The 27,166-nt window shown below is 46.5% G+C and overlaps 1 protein-coding gene across 2 annotated transcripts in view; it reads left to right on the top strand.

Moving 5' to 3' along the window:
• Window positions 1-27,166, top strand: part of FLVCR2 (FLVCR choline and putative heme transporter 2) — a 55,045-nt gene that overhangs the window by 13,730 nt on the left and 14,149 nt on the right. For both annotated transcript variants that reach the window (XM_081830189.1, XM_081830190.1), the window contains exons 2-3: window positions 15,800-15,941; window positions 18,747-18,887. In XM_081830189.1, the coding sequence (XP_081686315.1) occupies window positions 15,800-15,941; window positions 18,747-18,887 (283 nt within the window). The remainder of the gene's footprint in view (window positions 1-15,799; window positions 15,942-18,746; window positions 18,888-27,166) is intronic.

Genomic DNA, 27,166 nt, shown 5'->3' with positions numbered 1-27,166 from the left:
AAAAAAAAAAAAAAAGTGAAACAAATGGAGGGATCTTAGCTCACAGATTTTTCAGATAAAAAAGTGTTAAATGAAGAACAGATATGCCATGAGTACCACCATCGATAAACGTAATTGCTCCCGTGTGCAGGGGGCTCCTGCTCTAGAAGGAGAGGCCAACACTTAAAGGCTCGTAACACCACCATGTACGTGCATGGGGGCTTACAGGTCACAGCATGTGGGAGGACATTACCCCAGTGTGAGCACAATGGGGAGCAAGCAGGACAGCTTCCCTGAGGTGATTTTTATGAGCTGATTCTTCCTGGGTAGAATGCCTAGGAGTTGGGTGACTAGGGAGGGTGGGCCATTCTGGGAAGTTTCCAGGCGGTATCATAATGGGCCAAGTCCCACTTGAGAGCTACTCAACCTAAAAGCAGTATATAGGTGCTGGGAGGTGGTGTTACTTTCCCAGCATGCAGTGACGACACCTCTTGTCTATGATGAAGACTTGCGAGTCTCTGGGGTAACACAGATATGGCTCAGCCCCCTACCCCCTACCCCCACACATCAGTCCTTAGTCTCACAAACCTAAGGTTCTACTGAAGGAGGTGGGCTGTCCAGGCCTCTTAGGTAGACACAGCTGCTTTCCACTGGCTGGTTCTTGATCTTTTTCCAGCAATGCCATTAACAGGATGTCCTTTCCTTGACTTCAGCTCCCCCCCGTCCCCAACATCAAACAGCCCCTTGTGGATCGCAGGTTAAGGGTTGGAACCCCATCAAGGATGATAAAGAACCATACGGTTAATGTGACAGCTGGTGTTTCCTCTTCTTTCTTTGTTCTCTGTCTCCTGACTTCTGTCCAGCACCATTCCTGAACTTAACTCAATGGAGCATCTTTCTTCTCTTGGTTCTGAAGGACTAAGGGCCTTTTTCTTTACTGAGTCATCTCGAGGTGGGAGGCCTTCCTGCAGGCTCTGGCTGTCCACCTCACTTCTTCTGCTTTCTGACCTCATTCCAGGCATCTTTCCTTTTTTATGCTGTGCAAAAACATGAGCTCAGCTTCTCAGCGCCCCACGGTTCAAGATGAGGCCTTGCTTGGGCATGAGGGCAGATAATAGCTGTGCCGTGTATGTGCTGTAGGGGAGATGGGAGGCAGGGCTGGGCTCTACTTACTTGCCATCTTTTTGGAATTAGTGTGTCTCAGAACCTCGTAATGGAGCAGTGTTTTGCTTTGGATCCTGCCTGATTCCTTCTCTAGAGAGGAGGTGAACGCAGGTCCCTTTTGTTTCCAGGAGACTGCTTCATTGGACAGCTCTGCTGGCTCCCGGGGAGGGGGGTGGGTGGGCATGAAGGTGGAGCAAAGTTAGGAGTTGTTTCTTTTGTCTCCATTTTCCCCTCCTCCTCTCCCCTGGAAATTCCAGCTTTCTGCCCCAAATTACTGTGTTGGCATGGCTGGGTGTCCTCTGATGGCTCTGGAGGCAGCTCTCTGTACACGAGGCTATTTGTGGTGTCCATCTATTTTGAGAAGTGGGCAGGACCCATTCCAATGGGCTGTTTGTTTGGGGTGGTGGCTGCCCCTGAAGCGATCTGTGCCTCCTCAGACCTTTGCCCTGGGCTTCCAGTTCAGTAGCTGGACATGTTTGTGGAACCACTCAATGAGCTCACTCAGAGGACCACTTCTTCTCTCCTGAGGTGCTCGGCAGGAATAGATCCCTCTCTATCCCACCAGCCCTGCCTGGGACACGTAGGGAAGACAACAGCAGAGAACTGTCTCTGACTTCTTTCGCTGAAGGCAGCGGAGAGCCACTGTGAAGTGTGGGCCATGCACCTCCAGCTGCAGAACCCCCAAGAAGGGGGGGGCAGCGCGGGTTGTTAAAAATGCAGATTCCTGGGCACCAGGGCAGAACCAAGGAATCAGCATCTCTGAGTGGGGCTCAGGAATCTGTGTTTTTGATTCTCTGTCAGGGATTCTGACGCCCCCTGAAGTTTGAGAACTCCTGGGGTGAAAGCTGTGGAGGCAGGACCCAGTGCTGCTAGCCGCTGTGTTTGGAGTGTCCAGCTGGACACCTGCCCTCTTCGGGCACCAGCTTTGTGATCTGTCGCAGGAAAGTCTGCCTCCCAGGGTTGCCACCGGAGTTAAGTGAGGGAGAGTGTGAGAGCTCTTGGAATCAAGCCCTCCATAGACTGTTACTGAGCGCACACCTGCCTTCTCCCTCCTTACCACGCTCTTTGTGGCATCTTTAGATTTCAGGTCCTTTCCTTCATTGCTGCTGTCCCCGGAGTTTATGCCAGCAGATCCTCCTCCCCAGTGCCATAGGTGGGGGAACTGAAGCAGCCCCGCCTGCGCCCAGTCTCTCAGCTGGTGAGAGCACCACCAGCCTCCTACAGAGAGGTCAGCCCCCCGCAAGACCTTGCTCGCAGTACACGGGCCAGGAGGCGCCACACCTGGGGCAGAGCAGCGACTGAGGGTATTTGGATGGGAAGATGGATGTCTGGTGCTCTGGCTTTCACACTTCAGCCGTGGGGCGTTATCCTCTCATTGCCGAGGGAAGATTCCAGAGCATTTTCTGTGATTATCATCTAATAACATGACAGCTATGGCCTCAGGAGGAAGGGAGTGGGGGTAAGGGAAGAATGCGGCTTGACTCAACTCTCTTACTAATCTTTTCCACCTTTTCAGTGTAACTAGGCCCCCAGAGAAAATCCCCTCCTCCTATATCCTCAGTTCCTGAAGCCTTTGAAGCAGGTGGTCAGGAAGAGCAGCGGGTGGTTATAAAGCCTCTCTCTTCCGGTGCTGCCTGAGGGGGGCGGGACCCGTACAGATCAGGGCTCTCTGGTTTCTGGAGCGACTTCCTCTAAGCCCTCACCACCTCCATGTCCTGAGTGTCACTGGAGTGTCACCCTCCCGGTCCCAAGAAGACAGTCTCAGCCCCTGGCCTGCTGTGTGGCCTTGAGGCAGGCATCTCAACCACCCTCGCTGTTCGTGGAGTAAGACCTCCCTCCTTGCTAGTGTTTGCTTCTCAGGCTGCTGTGGGGGGAGAGGACGTTGGGTTTCCAGAGCCCAGATCATTGGCTGGAGGTTTGTTTAGAGGGACTGAAGGAGACGTTAATGCTCTCTCCTCCCAATGGACTGCCTTCAGATTCACTGTCCAGAAAGAACTTTGATAACAGATACCGAGTAAGTATGTTAGCCATTTAATGATGACCCAGCCACGTTCCTTAGTTATATAACAAACGCACTGCACAGGATTCCATCAGGCCCTGGGTCATCTGGAGTCTCAGACCATGTCTTCGTGGGACGTGAGCCTTGTCGCGGCTCAGTGAGGTTCTGCAGGAAGAGAGCGGGGCCGGGAATGGGAGCATCAGAAGTCCCGATGTTTACTTCACTGCTCTGAATTCAGCAAGTTGCTTAGACTCAGGGAATAGGGAACAGAGTATGCCCCTCATAGGGCGGTGTCATTTCACCTGGACTTTGGGCATCCTGCTCTGACCTCACTGGGTTGTTTTGCTGCTCAGATTATGTGTTGTGCAAACAGAGGCTCTTAAGTGCCTTTAAGAAAAACCGACTCCGGACTTGCTCAGTGACACTCAAGGAATAAAATGGCTTTCCTGTGCACAACTCACATCCTATCTCCTTTGTGAAGTGCAACGTTGGAGTGCTCTTGGCTTGAGGACCACGGCCTCCATTCGTAGAGCTTGGCATTCTTGCCTTTAGAGCCAGCTCTTCATTTCCAAATGAGCTCTGGTCACTCTGGCTGCAGGAGCCTGTCCCAGAGCTTCTGGGTTCTGGAGTATTTCTGCTAATTTGAGCCTCTTGAGCTGATCCATTCTGCAGTGCCAGGAATCCTGCAGAACATTCTGATTCCTTTTGATTCCCAGAAGGGGCTTTTGCCAACGGTTGGCACAAAGCAGGTTTCCGTCTCTGCCTAGGATGGCTCCTTTCTTCAGTGGTGGCACAACACAGAGCTGATTTGGTCCTCACTGTCCGGAGACAGGGCCCGGAGTGAGAAGCTGTCTTCTGAGGGCCTGGTGGTCTCGGCCTTACCACATTTCCCCCCACGCCCCTTACAGTTAGTGGCAGTGATCAGTGGTGACAAATGGGGACTGGTGGGGCTTGGGCTGTCCTTGTGAAGACATTGCCTTTTCTCTCTCCAGTGTTCCTCCTTCTCCTCAGGGAAGAGGGTACCCCATTATCTGCCCCAGGAATGGCTAGTCCTGTATTCTCATGCTGCTCCCCGCAAACCCATGGCCTTTCCTAGGGTGCCCCCACCCTGGGCCAGATCTCTGTCCCTTGCAAATAACCCACACAGGGCCCTGGCCATCCTCTCTGTCTTCTTGAATCCTGCTTGTTCTGGATTGCATTCCCTCTAGCCAGCCTCCCCACGTCTCCCCAGTTGATAGCAGGTAATATGACGAATGGGAGCCAGTGAATGAGGCTCTCCTCCTTTTGGCCTGTCCGTCTCAGGAAGTACAGCCTTGGCCACCCGCTCTGCTTCTAGAACTCAGTGCTCTTACCTATACAGTCTGCTCTCGGGAGCAATGGCTTTTTTTTGAGACAGTGCAGCACAACCTTTATTTTTTTATTGCACAAATGTTTAGTGAGCATCTGCTTTGTTCTAAGCGGCATTCTGAGTGCTAAGGGAGAAGCAGTGAATGGGAAAGAAAAGGTCCCTGCGTTCACATTTAAGGGTGGAGAGATGAAACTGAAAGGCAGCAACTAATGGAGTGACTAATGGTGGAAATACCAAGCCGAGTAGGAGGGGAGGCATCTTCAGAGCAGGATATTAGGAGACGTTCTTGTGTAAGTAGGTCCCTGAGTAACTCCCTAAATCATCGGGCAAAGTCTGATGGTGCTGCTTCCTTGGGTCGGTGTGAGATATGGGTGGCTAATTGTTTTTCTCGTGCGAGGCTTAGATTTCTTTCTCTTTCTAGATTTCTCCTCAGGATCACGAGGCCGGGTTAGTTAACTTGTGAAGTTGCCTTCCTAGGAAAAAGCTGCTTTGGACCCACTCTGTCTGTTTCTGGAGGCACACCCTGTAGGAAGAGGAACTGGGTCTTACATGGCAACCCACAAAACAATAATTCTTCCAGGGCCTGTCCCCTGAGTAATCACCTGGGTCTGAACTTCACCCCTGAAAATCAGTAGGGGAGGGCTGTCTGTCACTCGGAAAGTCCAACCAGACTTAGAAGAAAATGTGGGAGGGGTAGGAGCATTTGTCATCATATGAACTCCTTTTAGGGATGACAACATGTGACATCACATGTGTTCTGGGCTGTTTACCACCATCTGTACCCAGGACAGTGGGACGCACCCATCGGCTGCTGTGTGCGAGTTGGTGCGAAGTGCCAAAGCACTTGAATAGAGCTGCGCACATTGCCTACTTCCAGTGCGAAAAACTGGGAGAAGGTGAGGTCTGTGCTCCACCGCTCTGGCTGGCCTGGTGGTTCAAAAGATGCCCCCTTGTTTTTCCTCTTTTGCAAGTGAGTCATGGGGAAGTTCTGTGAGGCTGTGGTCATTGGCCATCAGCAGTGTCAGCAGAGGGACCTTTGAGTGGTGAAGTCAGCAGTGATGTGGACCCTTAGCGAAAAGGGAGGCAGAGGAGGCTTCATGTCTGCTCTCATAGAGATCTAGACTGACCCTTTGCAGATGTCACCAGGAGGACAATTTCAAGAGGAACCCCAACCCCTTAAAGGAGGAGTGTGTATACCAAGAGCCTCCGGAGTTGATGACTGAAAGCAGGCACAGATACGGGGCTCAGCTAAAAAAAGAAATGAAGCTCTTTGTCAAAAAAAAAAAAAAAGTTCCCTGTAGAACTCAGACCCCTCCCCTAAACTTAGCATCTTCTCTATTTACAGCCGAGGGTACCTCTGCTCTTCAGTTACCTTGCACCCCCCCAAAGATGAGGAGGAAACCCAGCACCAAGGTTGTAGGTCAAGATCAAGGTACATTAGGGCGCCTGGGTGGCTCAGTCGTTGGGCGTCTGCCTTCGGCTCAGGTCATGATCCCAGGGTCCTGGGATCGAGTCCCATATCGGGCTCCCTGCTCTGCGGAGAGCCTGCTTCTCCCTCTCCCACTCCCCCTGCTTGTGTTCCTGCTCTCGCTATGTCTCTCTCTGTCAAATAAATAAATAAAATCTTTAAAAAAAAAAAAGATCAAGGTACATTAGATAGCTTGTAAGCTTGGTGATGAGAGCTCTTTGTCTCCTCCCTTTCTTTTTAGTACAACCAACATTTGGTGCTCAATCAATACTGAGTGTAGCTTTGACGGTGGGAAGTCCCATATTCCAGTGGCCTCCATATCTGATCTTCAGAGCCCTAAATTTGAGGTCTTCTCTGTGTCATTCCTTCTCACTTCTGCTTTCTTGTGGTGGTAAGCTCTCAGAATATAGCTAATCGCTACTGTGCCCAACCTGTTAGCTGCAGATACTTGAGTTAGGTCCCAGCTGCACAATTCTGAGTTATCTCTTTATTTAGAAGATATTTCCCAAGCACCATCTCTGCCCTTGGCATTGTGCTGGGCGCTGTGTGGGGAAGAGTCACAAAGGCAATGTTAATCAACGGCCGTCTCCTCAAGGTGCTAACCATCTATCTGGGGAGACACCACCACCCTATGTGGAAAAAAATCCCAAACTAAGCATCACATAAGAATAAGAAATCACATAGGATCTAAGTAGTAAACGAAATAGACTATGGCTGGAGGTACCTCTCATCTCCAACAGCTAGACCTAGAGGGAGGTGCTTGATTTACAGAATGGATCATATAAGACTGGAGGAATTGTCAGGTGTTTGAAGGCACTCACTTCTGTGACATTCACCCTGCTTATTGGATTTGGAGTCAGCTAGCCATGGGTTTGAATCTCAGTCTTGCTGTTAGAAGCTGAGTGACCTTGGGCAAATTAGAGATGCTTTCTCATCTATAAAAACCAAGTTAGACATGATGATGCCAACTTTAGGGGGTTGTCACAGGGATTAAATGAAATAACATGTGAAAAATCATTTAGCACACTGCCTAACACATGATAGGTGCTCGTTATGCATTAGTGCTCTTCCTTTTAGTCTAGCTAATAGCCAAGACCTGATCATTTAACCTAAGGGTTAGGATACAGACTCTAGTACAGTTGGCCTGAGTTTGAAGTCCAGCCTTACCACTTATTGTTATGTGACCTTGGATAAACTACTCAAATGTTATTTCCTCAAATTTTTTTTTCCCCACTGAATGCTTAATTTTTAAAATTTTCTTTAAAGATTTTATGTATTTGACAGAGAGAGAGCACAAGGAGGCAGAGTGGCAGGCAGAGGGAGAGGGAGAAGCAGGCTTCCTGCTGAGCAGAGAGCCTGATGGGGGGCTTGCTCCCAGGACGCTGGGATTATGACCTGAGCCGAAGGCAGATGCTTAACCGACTGAGCCACCCGGCGCCCCTGAATGCTCAATTCTAAAACAGGGATTAAAAGATTGTGCTTGCATGTGTGCGTATGGCTTAGTAGTGCCATGGTGACTCGGGCACGGTGAGGGCCACTAGCAGCTGCTATTACTGTTTCCTCCCTAAGAAGCAGGCTGTCCTAATTTCTGTACCTGCTGCTTCCTACATTTCCCTAACCTCTTTTCCCCCAAGGGACTGAAGAAGTCCGACAGTGTCCAGGTAGTAGAAGCCCCCAGCAGAGTCATAGATTTGAGGACAGACCCTGTGAATGGGGCGGGAGCCCTGAGGAAGTCTGGAGTTGACTAGCTGTGACCACTGTGACCTTGCTTCCTAAGTTCTTAGAGACCTCAGTTTAGCTTTTTAAATCCATAAAACCCCCTTGGTGAGTGATTTCCTCCTAAATCAATGGGATTGTTTTTGTTCCTGAAGGTCTGCTCTGTCCTTAATCCTGATTTGGCCTTTTCAAAAGAAGCCAAAGGCTTGGGTTTGGGGATTTCAAAAATACAGTCATATGAGTGGGCTTTGCGTGTACATTATTGCTTACCATGGCATTTCCTAGGAGCTCCTTGGCGTTCCTAGGTGGCGGGGGGCTCACTCTCATAATTCAACTGGTGGTCAGTTTCAGTGTTTCAGTGTCCCGGCACCCACCCCATTCTCCTTGCTTCTTTCTGGGGCATCCCCAGACTCAATGCCGGGTCCAGAGGTGGCTTTCCTGCAGAGTGCCTTTACTCTGGCCTAGTACCTTACGTTTGGGACCCTGTTGACATCATTTCACCCAGATGTAGGTGTAAACAGATGTCTAAGTGACATATTGGAATGTGCAAACGTGTGCTTCAATAGAACCATTTTTGTGGTGTTTAAAAGCCCACACCAGTACACACTGGGGATGGGCAGTGAGTGTTAGAGTCACCTCTGTGTGTTGCACATAATTCCCCACTTGTACGTGATCTGGGAGACAAAGCTTCAGTGGTGGCCTCCCTGACGGTGGCCATGCTGTGGATGCCTAAGACACCCGTGTCGAGCCACGCAGCCCCAGAAGTGTGTGGGCATATTTAGGTATGGGATGGAAATTGGGCTTACTTCATTTTTAGCACATTTTAGTGCCCATAAATTCTGCATGGACTTAAATGACCCTTTGTGTAGTAACGTTTTCTGACATTTGTCTGTGTAGTTTAACTTTTTTTCTTTTAAAAGATTTTATTTATTTATTTTTTTGACAGCGAGAGAGAGAGATACAAGTAGGCAGACAGGCAGGCAGCCAGAGGGAGAGGGAGAAGCAGGCTTCCAGCTGAGCAGGGAGGCCGACATGGGGCTGGATCCCAGGACCCCGGGATCATGACCTGAGCCGAAGGCAGATGCTTGACGACTGAGCCACCCAGGCGCCCCTGTGTAGTTTAACTTTTCCTCAACTGTGGTACTCTGTGAACCTTAGCTTCAGATTAATTTTTAGATTGTAAGACCATTGCTAGAGTACATAGAGATGTGTAGGTTTACACGTGCATCTCGTCACTCATGATATAAAAATACCCTGTGGGGGTGGCTTCGTGCTGTGTGCTTTAAGATCGCTCACGTGGGTTGATGGGCTTTAAGTGTGTGAAAGTCTAGATTGAACCCCAATGTATCTTTCACGTGGCTCTGATTTTAGAAGGGCCTTCAATCATGTTTTTTTGTTTTGTTTGGCTTGGTTTGGTTTAGTTTGGTTTTAAGTAGCAAACTTTCTCTGAGAACTTGTCTGCATTTAAATTTCCAGCAACCTCTTTCCCCAGGTCAAGGCTCATGGCTAATCTGGAAGGGGAGTGATGTGTCCCTGACATGCCAGTTAGCTGAAGCCTATTCATTCAACACCCGTTTATTGAGCGAGACCCTGCTCTGTTTACCAGGCATCAGACTAGTGTCAGAAAAATGGCAGAACACCGAAGGATTAGAGGAGTTTAGGGCAAGGAGATCTCTCCTCACCAGGACGATCAAAGAAAACCCAGTAAAGGAGCTGATGTTGAGATGGGCTCTGAAAGATTTTTAAAAGAGGGAGCCCTTTCCAAGCAAGGAAGCTGCTTGCATAAAGGTAGAAACTAGACCATGAAGAGACGGGAATCGTGACTCGTCCAAGTCCGATCTGGCTGGAGTACCAGGGACACAGCAGGAAGTGGGCGGAGATGGGCCTGGAAAGGTAGTTGAAAGTAGGTGAAGAAAGCCAAGAACAGCAGGCTGAGGAGTTTGGACTTCCTTCCTCCCTCTGAGAGGGCTGACTCCTTGGAGGTCCCCCCGCAGGGACTTTGTGGCCAACGCAGCCCTGAGGAATGTGCACCTGAGTGCATGGTGCAGGGAGGTGGAGGAGAGCTCACAGTCGCCCACTGTGAGGCGACTGTGAGCCCACAGGGAGGGCTTGGGAAGGTCGGGGACAGAGTGTGTGTGAGAGGGCAGGGTCAGGGCAGACTGAGACAACTGAGAAAGAGCCGCAAGAAGGAAGGAGCTGGAGAGGGAAGACGAGGAGACCCGGGGAGGGTGGTTTGTCCCACTGCCCTAAACAGACCAGGCCTCTGAGGCCTGGTAGCCTCCCGCGTCCGCCATTACTGTGAGAGGGGGCAGGGGGAGAACTGCACCTGCTGCGCCCCCTCGGTGCGAAACTTTCTGCAGCACAGTCCATTCAAAGGAGCTCATTTAGACCCTAGAACAACCGCGAGAGCTAGATAGTATAACTAGATAATGGTATCTTCCTTTTGTGGATTAGGAAACAGGCACAAGGAGGTTAAATCCACTTCCCACAGTCAGACATGTAATAACGGGTAGAGCTGGGATTTGAACTCGGATCTCTCTGACCCCAGAGCCTGAGCCCCCGTATTAGAGGGACGATGTCTTCCAGGACTGCTGAGATGGAAAGGAGGAAAGGTGAGGGGTTTGTTTTTAAATGTACGCAACATAGGTGTGAATTCCTTGAGGAGCAAGGTGAGCCCATTAGGTCACATTTGAAGTAAGACTTCAAGCCCGGGGGCTCTGTGGCAGGGAAAGCTGTCCACCAAGTTAGGGGACATTTTTTACCCTTGGCGCCAGGGAGCCAGCTCCTGGGAGCCCTGAAATCCCAGAGACATGCCCGGCCCTGATCTGGTGACCGTGCCCAAGGGAAAGGAATGAGGCAATGGCCCAGGAATGGCCCAACCCTGGCGTGGAGTGGGCTCATGTTTGTCTGAATGGCAGGTATGCCCTAGGGGAGGAGTGGGCAGAGGAGGGGGTTGGGTGAGTGAGAACCTGTTTGCTGAGGTGGTTGCCTCCTATCAATAAGAACAGCGTCCACCTTACCAATGGCCGGGACAGGAGGATGAGGTGCCTGGGACCCTAGCAAAGGATTCAGACGGGGACCAGTGGTCTGTCTCTGTTCCATTAGGACCAAAGGCCTCACTGTGGTGTTAACACAGAGCTCCCTGCCTTTTGTGGAAGCCCCAGGGTCCTCATTTGATGGTCTGGGCATCTTCATGGCCACACAGCATTTAGGAGGGCTGCTATGTGCCGTGGTTCTGACTCAGTGGTGACTCGGGGCTTTGTTGAATGCCCCATTGTGTTTGGTGATGGGGATAGTGGTTCTGTGGATCTTAGAGCCAACATAATACATGTGTTGTTCTGTGCAAGGGATTAAGTGTGGAAATTTTACCCTCTTAGATGCAGCCTGATGGTTTTCTGGGTTTCTTTTTGCTCTGCCAGATGCATAGTCAGCAAGAATGACAAGTAATGCATTACACACAGAATGGCTTTTTCCTGTTCCCCAAACCACTCAGGCAGCACTGATGTGTTTTTGACTGTGACATTTGCTCTGGAAGTACTCATGACCACTGATGCTGCAACAGTGTTTAGATGTCACCCTTGGGTTTGCAGAAAGGGCGACAAGAAAATGGGATATGAGCACTGAGTATCCCAGCCTGCCTTTTCATCATTGTATTCATCACGTTTTTGTTAAACGCCTTCTTTGGGGTAAAGTGAACCATAGAGATGAGAGTCAATAGGCTCTGTATTCAGAACTACTGTGTGTTTAACCTCAAGCTCAGCTGCTTACAGCTGTGTGACCTGGGGCAAGTCACTTCACTTTTCTTTTTTTTTTTTAATTTTTAATTTTTTTATTTTTTTAAAAAAGATTTTATTTATTTATTTGAGAGAGAGAGAATGAGAGACAGAGAGCAGGAGAGGGAGGAGGGTCAGAGGGAGAAGCAGACTCCCTGCCGAGCAGGGAGTCCGATGTGGGACTCGATCCCGGGACTCCGGGATCATGACCTGAGCCGAAGGCAGTCGCTCAACCAACTGAGCCACCCAGGCGCCCTCACTTCACTTTTCTGCACCTCACTTTCATCGTCTGTAAAGCTGGGACAATGTGACACCTGTACCTCTCTTTCTGGGATTGTTTAGAGGATTGAGATCCTCCATGAAAAGCTCCATACATTTTACTGATTAGTATTACATGCTAGGCTCTAGAGATAAATGTGAGCCCTGCCCTCCTGGAACTTAAAATCCGGTTGGGGAGACAGATGTTAATTGAATAATCATGCAAGTATAAAACTACCTGTGTGCAGCTAACCTCAAATGAGACACCAGAGAAAGGTTCCTTGACCAGGCATGGATTGAGCTCCAGCCTGAAGGATGTCTGCATTTACTTGGTGAAATGGAGTAAGGAAGGCATTCTAGTCTGGTCAGAGGAAGCTGGTGCAAAATCCCTGTGGTCCTTGGGCGTGAAGGTGCTGTGGACATTTTTTTTTTTTTTAAGATTTTATTTATTTATTTATTTATTTGAGAGAGAGAGAGCAAGAGAGCATGCACATGAGCATAAACAGCCTGAGGTGGGGCTCCATCCCAGGACCCTGGGATCATGACCTGAGCTGAGTCGAAGGCAGACACTTAAACGACTGAGCCACCCAGGCGCCCCACTTTGGACATTTGAAAGGTCGAAAGGAGGCCAGGGTGGCAGGGTCTCAGGGAGCAAATAGTTAACCAGGGGCAGATGACCCCTGGTGCAGAACTTTGTGGGTATGTTTAGGTTTTTACCTAATTTAAAAGCAAGGGGAAGTCACTGCAGGGTTTTAGTAGAGGAGGGACATAATCCAATCACATTTTGCAAATATCACTGGCTGCAGAGTGGAAAATGTCTGGGAGCAGAGCCACATGGAAGCCGTTAGGACACCCATGCCCAAACTGTCACCCAAGCTCCCTTGATGGGTGATAAGGATAGCCTACATATGAAAATACAGGTACTCAGGACGAATCCCAGACCTGTAAGGATCACAATGGGGTCGGGGCTGGTGACCTTTTCAGGCGATGTTGGGAAATCCTGCTATGGGTTCTGTCAAAATGACGAGAACCTAATTCCACTTTAAAAACAATTTTTAAAGAATAAGTTTCTGAAGAGTGAAGACTGGACTGGTTTGACTGTGTATTGTGTATTTTGCCCATGACTAATATTTTGCTGAGGATGATAAAACTAATATAAATGCTAGAACATAAACCAAGTCAAACCAGTCAGCGATGATTTTTAATCATTTTCATTTGTGGCCTGGGTCTCGTTTTTGTGAGCGGCACGGGAAAGTTGCGGGCACCACCCTCCTGGGGCAGCATCCTCCCATCTCTTTGAGTTAATCTTGTACTGACTTGGGCTGCCGGTCTCTGATTTTTACCCTTGAGGTGTCCTAGAAAATTCATGACAGAATTTGAATGGGTGAGAATATAGGCTTCCGTGTTGACTAGTGTCATACCGACATTTCACGGGAGATGGGAGGTGAGCTCAGGTTCTGGAATCAGAACTGGCTTAGGAGGGCCAGCTCTTCTGCCAGTTGCCTGTGTGACCTGAGGCAGGGTGTGGACCATCAGAGTTTCTCATTTTTGTCTTTGTTGTGAAGTTTCTTGGGTTAAATGAAAGAGATACGTGCTATTAATACCCAGTACATAGTAGGTGCTGAAGAAATAGCCAGCCATCCTACCTTCTCCCCTGTAAACACTTTTTTCCCTTACCCCTCTGAATCCAATGTGGTTTGTAGAAAGAACATGGACCCTCATGGGCAGACCTGTGTGATAACTGCCAGCTTTTGTAGATAAGGTTTTTCTACCAGTGCTCATCCATTCATCTGTCCAACTAGCCAACATGACTGAGCACCTGCCAGGGGACAGACCGAAGAACTGGGAGCTGAGTAGAGCTGTAAACTCTCACTGAACACAGCTCTCAAGAAGCGGGAACAAATATGTCTTGAAAAAACCAAAGAGGCAGCAGCTGACAGTCCAGTCCCTATGTTTTTGTTTTCCACACTGACCACGAAAGTACCTCCGAAGTCAGTTTCCTTCTGGAGAAAGGGTACTATGAGGCAGTGTGTCACCTACAGGTGACTGCTGCGGCCTGCCGGCTGGGGAAGGCTTCGGTGCTGGAGGTGGGGTGGAATAGCACTCACTCAGGCCTAGTGTGTAGACGGAGAATGGAGTGCAATCTCTGAGGGATCGGGCGTGTAGTGTAGAACCAGCTGGGAGGACTTATTTCTCAAGGCAGAAGATTACTGGGGATTAGGTTATCCTGTATCAAGGTCCTTTGGGGAATGAAAGAATCACAGAGCCTTGGATGGTATCCCGTATCTTCCTTCATTCTTGCAAAAGGGACCTTTCGGGGCTCTGTTTAACACCTAGATCTCCAACACTGCAGTACGTAGGGGGCCAGACAGAACCTGCAGGGGGCCCTGTTTTCCAGCTGTGCCCGTTGTATCTGCCCCTTGGTCTATGGCTGGTTTTAACCCCTTAAAGTCTTAGAGACTTACACTAGACTTAACTCTGCCAAATCGCTGTGATCAAGGATCAGATAAGACTCCAAGGACATGAAATATCTTCTCTTCTGGAGAAGCCTGCTCACTTGGCCCTTTCTCAGGGCTCTTAGCCCTGGAGAGACCTGTCAGGCCCAGTGAAGGAGGCCCTGGCCTGAGAAGCTAGGAGATCTGTTTTCTCATCTCAACTCTGCTAGAACTCCTGTGACCATGAGTCACTCACTTACCTTCTAGAGCTTAAAACTTCACTCAGCCTCCACTTGATCCTCTAATAATCAGGTTGTACAGACGATGACGAAGGAACTTTCAAAACAATAACGTCCTATGATTTCAACCCACAAACATCCCCATTTGTGTTATCTTTTGTATCTTTGTTTTAAAGTCCCTGCCCCAACTAGATTATAAAATTCCTTGAAAGCGGGAATCATGCCATATCCATCTTGGTACATTGGTAAAATATCTAGCAGAGTACTTTTCACATAGTAGATGCTTTAAAGATCTGTTTGATTTATTGATTATATATTTGGCAAATTTGGGAGAACCCTACACTGAGCCTAACGATGATGACTTTTGTGACTGTTCCAGAGCTGAGAACCACCATCCCTAGTGGCTGTAATTGACAGGCTGGAAAAGCGATCAGGGTGGTCAACAGATAGGCAGCCAGTGAAGGACGCTGTTACAGTGTGGCATGAAAGCAACTTGGCCTCTACCTGCAGTTCCTTTCAAGTACAGTAAAGGAAAAGTGGGACCTTAAGACAAAAGATTTACTCATCTTCCTTCACTTTGGGAATTTGAGGCTTGCCTGAGTTCTCAGGCTGTTTTCCGATTTCTGCCTTGGTATATATGTGTTGCAGAAGGGCTTTCGGGAGTTATGTCACAGTAAGCCATTACCAAATCGAGGCATTTCTGACCTTGGAAACACCCAACTCACCGTTATCTGTCAGGTCACTGGAGTTTGAACCCTGAGGCAGGTATGAGATGTTTTAATTCGTTGGTGTGTGCGTATGCATGTTTATAGCCAGTTGTCATGTCCCCGTGTCCTGTGTGTGTACATTTACGTGGTGGCATGTAATTTCACACTATAGATGCTTTGTAAATTATGTTATTTACACAATGAACTTACGTTTTCACATTTGTGAGTCGGCTAACAACTTCAGGCTTTCATCTCCTACTGAACGCAAGTTCTTGGGGTTGTAGGGTGTAGGATTTTTCCCTCAGCCGGTCTCTCAGCTTCAGGTTAATGGATTCAGTGACATGAAAAATTCAGTGAAGAAAAATTCAACGTTGTTTTATTCTGCTATAGAGATATGGAAGTATGGGAACCATTGTTCATTAGTCTGCAGCTAGGGAAGAGCCAGCCTGCATTGAGAACCCCAACTATAATATTTTTCAGTAGGTAGTGATAGTTAGCGAGGTCAGGGATGTGTTGTCAATCAATAAAAAGAGTTGAGTTGTCAATGAAAAGAAAGATCTCTCAGGTGTTTTGAGAGGGGGAAACAATCCCTGTTTGGGTTTTAAAGAGGACTGGAAGTTAGGGTTTATGTTTCTTATCAGGAGTCTCTTTAAGTTTATGCTGTCGATTCTTGGCTGTTGGAAACTGTGATTGATTGTCTCTGTCTTCTATAGCTTGGAATTGCAATTGGGTTCTTGGTCCCTCCTGTTTTGGTACCCAACATCGAAGACCGGGACAAGCTTGCCTACCACATCAGCATCATGTTTCACATAATAGCAAGCGTGGCTACTCTGCTTTTCATCCTTGTCATCATCGGTAAGGTCGTTAGTAGACTGATGGGGGGCCAGGAGGCAGGGAGGTTCTGCTGACTTGGGTGGGGACCTTGTGAACATGGCCTTAGAATACCATGGACATTGGGCGCCTGGGTGGCTCAGTTGGTTGAGCGACTGCCTTTGGCTCAGGTCATGATCCTGGAGTCCCTGGATCGAGTCCCGCATCGGGCTCCCTGCTCGGCGAGGAGCCTGCTTCTCCCTCTAACCCTCCCCCCTCTCATGTACTCTCTCTCTCTCTCATTCTCTCATTCTCGCTCTCTCAAATAAATAAATAAATCTTTAAAAAAAAAAAAAAAAAGAATACCATGGACATTTATAGAAACTGGAGGCCAGGCTTCTAGTGGCCTTCAAATGTCTTAGCCAACAGAGTGCTAGCTGGTCTTGTGTACTTTGTTAGCTGCTCAGTAAAGATTTAATTGTAATTAACCAGTTCCCCAATAAAACCTCACCAGAATTAATGGGCAGGCTCTTGATCCCTGTGATGAAACCCCACTGAGTGCTTATGATATATACCACAGACACTGTGCTAAGCATGCGTGATCTTGAATCTTGAGTGAAGTTTACCATCATCAATCCCACCAATCCCCTCTTTCCCACAAAGAGGAAAATGAGACTTAAGGGGAGTTAAGTCAATTATTCGAGATTAGTTAGCTAGTAAGTGGCAGAGATTGCCTAACCCTGTCTAACTCCATACTCTAAATTTCTGGAACAAACCAAAATAAAACAGAATTGGCCCACAAACACTTAATACTCTCATAGATTCATCTGAGAATACCTGGGGACCACATCTGTTGAGGCTTTTTAAAAAAACTGTAAGAGGAATACATGCTCATTATGGACAAATCTGGAAAATACGAGAAAGCATAAAGAAAAGAATAACCTGGGTGCCTGGCTGGCTCTACCAATTGATCTCAAGGTCATGAGTTCGAGCCCCATGTTGGGGATAGAGGTTACTTCAATAAATAAACAAAATAAATAATTAAAATAAAAAGGAATAACCATTAATTTAGACTGTACCAGTTAAACCCACTAGCAACCTCAGATAACTACTATTAATTTTTATGTGCATGTACATTTGATCATTGAGATATTGGTTAATATATTTTATATCCTCTTTTATCATCTGAGTGATATTACATGTGCTGTGATAAATTCAGAAACAGTATAGTAGAGGCTTTTTCATTTTCAGTTAGTCATTCGTCTTTAAAGGTTAACCAGCTTTCTTCCTAACATTCCATCCCACGTGGTAAAGGTCTCATTCTTCCCTGCTATCCTCACCTCCAGAGTCAGAACAGTTTTATGATCGTGCACCCCATTCCACTGTTCTCACCGAGGCATTCTCTCCCTCGGGGTCCAAGATGAGAAAGTCTGATGGCTTTTCAAAGCTGGCAGGAAATGTTGGGCAGAGGACTTGCTGTTTCTGGGAAGGGGAGAAGCTACGGGGGAGAAGCAACGGGGCTGTGGATAGCCGCAGGAAAGAACAGTCTGCCCAGGGACCCTCTTACTCAACCAGACCTTAAGTTTCAACTTGTAATGTGCCCAGCTTCAAATGCCTGTGCTAAGAGCAGATGAGGGTGTGGTTCTTTGCATCTGAAATACCGAAGGTAAGACATTTCTACATTTTGACATTTTATTATCAAGCCAGAGAGTGGCTAATTGAGTAAAGAACTGAGAAATCTGATCTGAATTCTGGTTTGTGGTGGCCAGGCCCTTGAACAAACCAGAGAGAAATAGCCTCTTGCCTTGCTTTCTTTCCCCTGCTGCAAGGGGAGGTGAACGGGCAAGACAATGGATGAGTGGTTTCCAACGGCAGGAAGTAATTCAGGACTATTTCTGGAGAAGGAAGAAGCAGGGCTCTGAAGTTAGGGCTGGAAGGTTTTCTGGGTGGGGGACCTCTTTGATCTTCAAGAGAGTAAACCTCATTTCCAGAGCTTCCTCTAACTGGAAACAGTCTACTGACCTTTCAGGAGTGTTCTCATGGTGTGTGGAGAAGGCTACATGGAGCTTGCCTGGACCCAACTTCGGGGGCAATTTAGCCAAACTACTGGTTACACTTATCTGCCCCCAGAACCTGAACAGTGACCAATGCCATCAAATTGATTGTACCAGCTGTGCTGAAAATCGAATATAAAATGAATGGGTTTCATTCCCTTCTGTCCTGTCCCTCCCCAGTCCTTCATATCACAGTGACCACTCCTGCAGGGTATGTGTTAATTCTCTTGTCTCTTCAGGAGGCAGACATTAGACTCAGACTTTGACAAACTAGGAATGGACTTGAGGTTTTTTCAATAGAAGATCTTTTCACTTATTTAGGGAATATTCCTTGGCTGCATTGTGCCAGGCTCTCTGCTAAGCAGGGACACTGTCCCTGCCCCCTCGGGAGGAGCTCTGGTGCTAAGCCGTTCACTGGGCTCACTAATCCCAAAACCTCAGCTCTCGCTTCCTTTCTAGCCATGTATTACTATTATATTAGTTTATGTGCTCTGCGGAATGTTATTTGCTGATTTAGTATGGAACTCCTTGATCCTTGAACACTGCCTGGGAGACCTAAGGAGTGCAGCCATTGAGAGGCCATGAAGAAAATGTAATTAAAAGACCTCACTCAGCCACAGGTGGTGAGAAACAGTTTCAAGAAAGGAGGGGTTGAAGGATTTAATTGAAGAATTAATATTTCCTTTTCGAGTCTTAACTTCTTCTAGATGAGGGAGCCAGCTCTTGTCCATGTGTCAGTTCTGCAGGGGTGGGGTCATGGGGATTTACAGTGATCTCTCTGTTCCTTTCCTTTCAGTATTCAAGGAGAAGCCTAAACATTCCCCCAGCAGGGCCCAGTCCCTGAGTTATGCCTTGGCATCCCCTGATGCTTCGTACTTAAGTTCCATTGTCCGGATCTTCAAAAACCTCAACTTTGTGCTGCTCGTCATCACCTACGGTAAGGTGCACATGTGTCCAGGAGTGTATTTAAATTGGGAATGTGAGACAAGAGACCTGATGTGTCTGTGTGTCTTACTCTTTCCAAATCCCAAATGTGTATATAAAGCTATTGCTCAGGGTCAACCAGAGAGTCAGCTGTACCTCAGGGCCTTTGCATGTTCTGTAAAGTTCACCTAGAAAACCATTCCTCCCCATGTCAAGTTGTCTGACAAATGCCTGCTGATCCTCCAAGTCTTATCTGAGTATCACTGCTATAAAGGTGACCTTTACCTCTTTTATTATGCTGTTCCTGGTACATCTTAACACTGAACCATTAAAAAAAAATTTTCCAGGTCTGTCTTGCCCCTAGACTGTGAACATCCCAAGAGTGGGGATTTATGGCTTTTCATTTTTATAGTTCCTCAGCAGTGGCCAGCCTGGAGTGGACACTCTAACAGTTATTTAGTGAATGAATGAATGAATGAATGAGTGCATGTATGAGTTTTGCCACATAAACCACTCCTCAACCAATCCTCTGTCATTTTGTAACACTGACTCCTTTTTTACCTGAATGCAAGACAATATCCCTCTTTTATTTCACTTTTTTGGCTTTTGGTAAGATACATTTGAATATTTATGCATTAAAAAAATTTTTTTTAAGATTTTATTTTACTTATTGTAGAGAGGGAGAGAGAGAGAGAGAGAGAAAAGGTACATGAGCAGGGGGAAGAGCAGAGGGAGAGGGGAAGCAGACTCTCTGCTGAGCAGGGAGCCCGAAACAGGGCTCGATCCCATGACCCCCAGATCATGACCCAAGCTGAGACCAAGAGTCAGACACTCAACCAACTGAGCCACCCAGGTGCCCCTACTAGTTAGTTTGTTTAAAATCAAGAGTCAACAGTTGTGTAACATGCTCCGTAACCATAAGAAAAAAAGAAACGAGGTTGGTTTGATGTAATTTATGCTTACTGAAACCCCAGTTGGCTATAACCTTGTTTTCTGTACAAACCTTGCATTTTATGTAAATGTATTTACAATAGCATTTACTATGTGCCAAGACTTTTCATATATGATTTTATTTATTTAACTCTCACCACACCCATGTGAGGTAGGTACCCTAGTTATCCTTTTTCAACAGATGAGAAAACTGAAACTCAAGACAGGCTAAGTAGCTCAAGAAGACACAGCTTTGAATTGGCAGAGCCAGGATTCAAATACAGGTTTATCTAACTCCAAAGATTACACAATTAATGCCTATGCCCCTTTGTAGAACTGTGCCAGAGTTTCATGTTAGGCTTATCATGCTCTTTATCTAAATTAGAGTGTTTATCTGCTGAGGCACTAGACAAGAGGTAGTATCATCCACAGGAGAGGGGCACGTCTATTTTTCAGGCACTCACAAAAATAAGTGATCTCTCACCCGGAAAAGTGCTGGATGAGCAGATTAATCTTCAAGGTCTCAGGTCTCTGTTTCTCATTCTCTCCAGCTTTTCAGTTCTGAGTATGTCTCTGCCTTCACCCACAATATAAAGACAGAGTTTCCAATACTTAAGATATCCAACTAAGGAAGTTATGTGAGTTGCCCATCAGTGGGAGGCATTCAAGTGTAGATGGGACCAACTACTTAGTGGGGATATTGTGGAGAATGTCAGGCTATCTAGATGGGTAATAAAGCCACATGACCTTTGGGATCCCTTGCAGATTCAGTATGGCGTGGCTCTGAGAACTTTCACTTTTCCTGAGTTAAACATCTCAAGTGCATTGACCTTTGAACGCCATAACTCTTACTGCATCTGACATCAGGGTATTTGAGGCCTACCTTGGGATTCTAGGGCAGATGAGTGCTTAATAAATATTTTCTATGGATGAGAATGAGGATAGTGGTGATAACTGGGCAATGATCCCAGTCTAGAGGTGGGGGAGAAAAGCAACTCTTCCTCTTCCCCTCTTGCATGGCTGGTTGCTTATATGGTCTTTAATTTGGCAGAGTGGTTTTAATACTATACTTCTGGACATTCATCTATTTGGTTAAATGATAACACAGGAAATAAATAGGGAAGCACTTCTGGAATGGTAGAGTGAGGACCTTGAATAATTTGTTCTTCCATAAAGCAACAAGTACACTGGCAAACATGGTGAAAATCAAATTTTCAGAACTCTACAACAAAGGTTTGCAACAATCCAAGGGACATTTATTCAAGAAAAAAATGGCTGAATAATGGCAAGAACAGTGAGCTTTGTGTTTTAACTTGCCCTATTCCGATCCGCCTCTCCCAGTCTCTGTGGTAGCCTTGACAACCAGCAGCCTAGCAGCCATGGTAGTTGTGAGAACCAGCAGCCTCACAGACACTTGATGGGGCAAAAACAATTTTGGAGCTCCCCCAAAAGCCCCATTCCTAGGTCATTATTTGATATCTGACAGTTCTCTAGAAGAGCCCCATTCAGAGGACTTGCTTTTATTTAACCTGACTCAGAGCTTGCTCTGTGGGAAAAGCACTATTTCCAGGGCATTTGTTGAAAACAATCACTGTTTAGCATTGTAGCTGCCTAAGGTAGAATACCAGTTGGGGTAAACAGGAAGCTGGCCAAAAATCTTGAAACAAAAATCTAGAGAATGAGATGGTCATAGGGGCTTTGAAAAGCTCTGACATATTCTTAGGAATCTAGAAGTCCATGTCCACATTACCAGGAAAGACCTGACAAAGCCCTAAACTCTCACCTCTGGCTGACCTTGAGGCTCTGTGCAAGGAGGAAGTGAAGGCTAAGGCAGAGTTGACACCTGCCTGCTGGAGCATTGAGGGAGAAGCCCAACCCCCACACAGAGGCGGTCCTTGGCAAAGGTGGAGACTTACTGGTTTAAGGTATTTAAGGGAATCTCTGTCTAATCATTACCTCACCACTAACTGATGAAGCAGAAACTTCAGCGGCTGCACATGACAAAGAATATAAACTTTACAAAATTAGTCCAGGAGAGTCACTAAACAAATAGCAGCAACAGCAACAAATCCTGAGGAGGGAGGAGAATCTCATTTCCAAAGTTGACATGGTATTTAAAATGTCCAGCTTTACCAAAAGACTATGAGACATGCAAAGAAATAGGAAAGTAAGACTCATACACAAGGGAAAAAAAGCACTTAATAGAAACTCTTCCTGAGGAAGCCCTGACGTTAGACATAATAAAGATTGTAAATCAACAATATAAATATGTTCAAAGAACTAAAGAACCCATGCCTAAAGAATGAAAAAAAGGTGGAGAATAATGTCTTACCAAATAGAGAATATCGATAAAGACAGGAATAAAAAAGAACCAAATAGAAATTCTGGAATTGAAAATGCACTAAAAAAAAAAAAAAAAAAAAAGAAAGGAACAGAAAATGCACTAACTAAAATGGAAAACGCCCTGGAGGGCTCAAAATCAGATTTGAGCTGTCAGCAGAAAGAATCAGTGAACTTGAAGATAGATCAAATGAAATTATCCTGAGGAACAGAAAGAATAAAAAATGAAGAAAAATAAGCCGAGCCCCTGAGACCTGTGGGAAACCATGAAGCAAACCAACATATGCATAACGGGAATCTCAGAAGGTGAGGAGAGAAAGAGTGGAAGTAAGTTGTCATTTAAACTGGGATAGCGTTAGCCAGAAAAGCAGTTCTCTTCTGAGTCTCTAGGAGCATTTGACTCCATTGTATAGATAGAATTTATTAATTTTTTTTTCCTCAAAGGCCTGGGTTTATTCCAGTGAGAGAGAGTTAAACTAATCTGGATGTTTGCATATAGTTCATTATAGTCAGAAAACTGCAAGCCTTTTTCCATGATAGATAATTGGACTTGGTGACTAAGCTCTTGACCAACAAGGAAATGGTTTTTAGGCTTAATCATAGATTTGGAAAGAATTTTATTGAGCCATTACTCTGTGTCAGGTACTATGTTAAGTGCTTTACATGGATTATCACATTTAATCTTCAAAACAAACCCATGACATCAGTTCTTAACTCCATTCCATTTTATATATGAGGAAGCTGAGGCTCTATTTAGTTCTGTGCCCACAACTGGAAAGCTAGCAAGCAACAGAGCTTGGATTTAAACTTCTGTCTGTCTGATGCCAGAGCCCATCTTCCTGACCGCCATGCCATTTTTGCCTCCCTATGGAGAAAGGAACATCTTAGAGACAGAGACAGAGCTCTTTTAAGCCCCACTTGTCTGAGTGGTCTTTGGATCTACCTAGGGGAGTAAGTAAGTCCTTCTTCAGATTCAATCCTCCAGACCAGTTGCCTGGGAGTTGCCTTCTCCTAAGATGCAAATCTACTAGAGTTCTGGGGTTTTTGAAGCAGGATCAACTTATATTGACCAGCCATCTATGGGATTTAGAAAGGATGGGGTCTTGACTTTAGCGTCTCTCTAAGGCTTAGAGGTCATGTAAAGGCAGTGTTTGGGACTCAGTCCACCTAAGAATCACTGCTCTCTTCCAAATTAAATCTTTGCTTCCAATTACAAACAAAACCCTCTATAAATTCAGCTAGATGCTTTGAAGCTCTCCAGAATGTCCCCCATCCTTCCTGCAGTTTCAGGTTGGGCTTTGAAGAAGGAAATAATTCATACTTTTTATATTGTATATATGATGTTCATATTTTCCTCTGAATTATATGCACTTAAGAGCATGTGGCTTGAATCGAGCAGATGACAGCCTTTCACAGGCACATTTGCTGGACATGAGTAAATACATCTTTGAGTAAGAGCCTTGAATGCTGGAGTGGTGAATTCAGAGTTGGCCCATAAGGAATAAGAAATCTGAGTTTTGATGTCAGCTCTGCCAATTACTGAGTGTACCTCCTTCACCCATCCTTTGCCCATGAAATAATAATCTCAGAAAATAAGAAGTAAATTTGCTTTCCATTGGAGTGCTCTGAGTGGAGATGAAAGCTTTTAAAGCAATTGCAAGTAGATGCTGCATGAATCCACATTGCTGTTGCATTGGTAAACTTGATTTCCTACATTCTTTTGTTAGTCTGAACTGGATTTCACCAAGTAGGGAGTAGCTCCCATGTAGCTGGTGGGATGTCCAGTACTGTCTTTTTAGTGGCTTTCCAAGTGCTTCTCCAAACTGCTGAGTCAGCTGCCCAGAGTGGAGCCTGGTGAGGGCTTTGGAGGAATTCCAGGGGCTTTTACTTGTAGGCCTGTGGTCATACCCTTAGTGGTAGGTTTGAGAGATAAAATTAGGGCTATCCAGCTAAATTTGAATTTCAAGTAAACAGCACATTCTTTTCAGCATAAACGTCCCATGGAGTATTGGGGGCATATTTATGCTAAAAAAGTGTTACCTGAAATTCAAATTGTAACTGGATGGGTTGTTTTTGTTTTTCTTCTAAATCTGGCAGCCCAACTTAGAGGGGAGGGGACAGAGATGGGGTTTGTGTTTGATGTTGCTGAAATATTACAGGAATAAAAAACTGCCTCTTCCTCTAGTAAAATACCACCACCACCCACCCCTTCTCCAGGTTTGGCAATGCAGGAAGACCCAGGGCTGGAACCATCCTCTCTTCAGGTCTGTCAGAGTCTGGGGGCAGGACGGGTCTTAGGATGTGTATCAGCAGAGGTGGGAGGGAGTGTGGGGTAAGAGAATAACCTTTCTTTGGCTACCTTCTCCTTGAGTCCCTAGGCCCTGCTTTCACATGGCCTCCTCTACTGCCTTATCATCAATGGCACAACAATTGCCATGTTGAAAAAAGTTGTTGAAAAGGCTCCTCTTCTAAAGAATGTCCTCAAAGGGAATACTTTTCCATGTTATCCCCCAGCCTGGCCTTCAGCTATGCTTCTGAATAATCTTCCAGTAGTGGGCATCCAAACTCAGAGCCCAACACTGGAAGATTATCACCTTCCCTTGGGGCTTTCAAGGGCTTTACTACTGCCCACCCCCCATGGGTTTAGGGAGGGTGATTGTGCCCCTTCTCAGATCCTGCTTGGGAGTGGGCATAATATCCTTCTTGTAATTTCCTGGATCTTTGCTGCGGTGAGGCTGGCCCTTTAAAATGAAGGTTTACTACACATTCAGGAAGGACCCAAGGGAAATGAACACAGAATATCCAGAACCCAGAGATAGGATCTGGGATCAGTGTTTCCCAAGCTTGCCTGATGATAGACTCCCCTGGGGTGCTTGGTTGAGTGCATGACTGGATTTCCCTGCCTTTCTTCTAGAAATTCAGTTTCAGAAAGTCTGGGTAAGGGCCTGGGAATCTGCTCTTAAAAAGCATTCTAGGTGATTCTGGTTTGCAGCAGGGTTAAGCATATCTAAAGTAGGTGTGTTAGGGGTCATTCTCATGGTCTTGAAGCCCCTTCCCATCCCAGTTGTCACCATGTTAACCCCAGCACCTGGGAGCCCAGGCCTGGTCTTGGATCTTCTGGATTCCCAAGGTCATTTATTTCTGAACTCTACTGAGTCTAAGAAATGACCAGGGTTGTTGTTGTTGTTGTTGTTTAAGTGGGCTCTACACTTGAACTCAAGACCCTCAGATCAAGACCTGAGCTGAGATCAAGAGTCAGACGCTTAACCGACTGAGCCACCCAGGCGCCCCTGTTATTGTTGTTGTTTTTAAAAAATATTTTATTTATTTATTTAAGATAGAGACAGAGAGAGAGAGAGAGAATGTTTGAGTGAGTCGCGGGGCGGGGGAGTGGCAGAGGGGGAGGGACAGGGGCAAGAAGACTCCCCACTGAGCATGGAGCCCAACACGGGGCTCAGTCTCATAACCTGGAGATCATGACCTGAGTCGAAATCAAGAGTGTGACACTCAGCTGACTGAGCCACGCAGGTGCCTGCTGTTATTTTTAAATTACAGATTCCTAGCTCCATTCCAGGAGAATCAGATTTAGTAGATCCAGGGTGGAGCCCAGGAATCTGCATTTTTAAACTCCTGCACTTAACTTTGTGTCTCATTTCTGTGGGAACCTGATAAAGGGAGTAAGTGAATGGCATTTAGGCAACATCTCGTATGATAAAGATGACCTCGTGATAAAAGTGACTATCTGGACTGGGGGACGTTTTCGTATGTGGTAGGAGGCCATTCTTTGTGCTTCTCTGAGTATGGTGACTCTTTTCACTGACCTGTCCTCTAGGGGGCCCCCAAAGCTATGCCTGTGGAGACGCTACAAGCAATAGTCGCTCCTGTAAGGTGTTAAACCAGGGTGGTTGCCATACCCACATTGCCCTGCACCTGTGCCATCACCGTGGGGCCAGAGGATAGCTTCTGGATGGTTCCATGGTCTGGGGTTCGTGGGAGAGGAACCCCTGAGGCTGCCCTGCTCTCAAGCTGTGTCCTGTTACTTAGAGTCTTCTAAGTGTATCTAATGTCGTGTGCCATGATGGTCTTGTGAGCCTCAAAATTAGTTAAAATTAAAAAGACCCTGGTGAACATTATAAAGTGACTTTCTGTATTTGTTTTTAAACTCTGTGCATTTTTCTCATCTATAAAATGGAGATGATAATATTACCTACCTTGCTATGAGGATTGTAAGGTACTTACAACAGTGTCTAGTACGTAAGTATGTGCTACTGCCACCCTCCTCCTCACCACCCTCCTCCTCACCATCCTCCTCCTCACCATCCTCCTCCTCCTCACCATCCTTCTCACCATCATCCTTCTCACCATCATCCTCCTCACCATCCTCCTCACCATCATCCTTCTCACCATCATCCTCCTCACCATTATCCTCCTCACCATCATCCTCCTCACCATCCTCCTCCTCCTCACCATCCTCCTCCTCACCATCATCCTTCTCACCATCACTCTCCTCACCATTATCCTCCTCACCATTATCCTCCTCACTGTCATCTTCCTCACCATCCTCCTCACCGTCATCCTCAACATCAACATCAGCATCTTCATCCTCATCCTCATCATCATCATCGCCGTTGGGTCAGTTCCAGTCTCATCTTAGCTGTTAGCTGACTGTATAGCTATGGACAAATGGCCTCATGGATTCTTACAGTATATTCTAGGTGCTCCATTTATTCGTTGGATGAATTGATGAGTTAGGAGAGTCAGCTCAATGCTCTTTAGGGTCCTTTCTGGTTTCAGATATAAGATTTTGTGTGATATTGGACCAAGAAGAAAGCTGAAGGAGGAATGGGGACAGAAAAGAGAAACCACCCACAGAAGGAGTGATGTGGGGGTCAGAGGCCTGGAGCAGTCTGGAGAGGGAACAGGTCATCAGGAGGAGATGAAGGTGTCCAGTAGTTTTGCTGACCCTGTAGGTCAATAGGTCAATGCTTGAGAAGAATGTAGATGGTTCCGACCTGGGAGTAA

The sequence above is a fragment of the Leptonychotes weddellii genome, chromosome 9, assembly GCF_054177405.1.
Source record: "Leptonychotes weddellii isolate Sample4059 chromosome 9, ASM5417740v2, whole genome shotgun sequence".
In the NCBI taxonomy this organism is placed as follows: Eukaryota; Metazoa; Chordata; class Mammalia; order Carnivora; family Phocidae; genus Leptonychotes; species Leptonychotes weddellii.
This window is presented reverse-complemented; position numbering and strand designations above follow the sequence as displayed.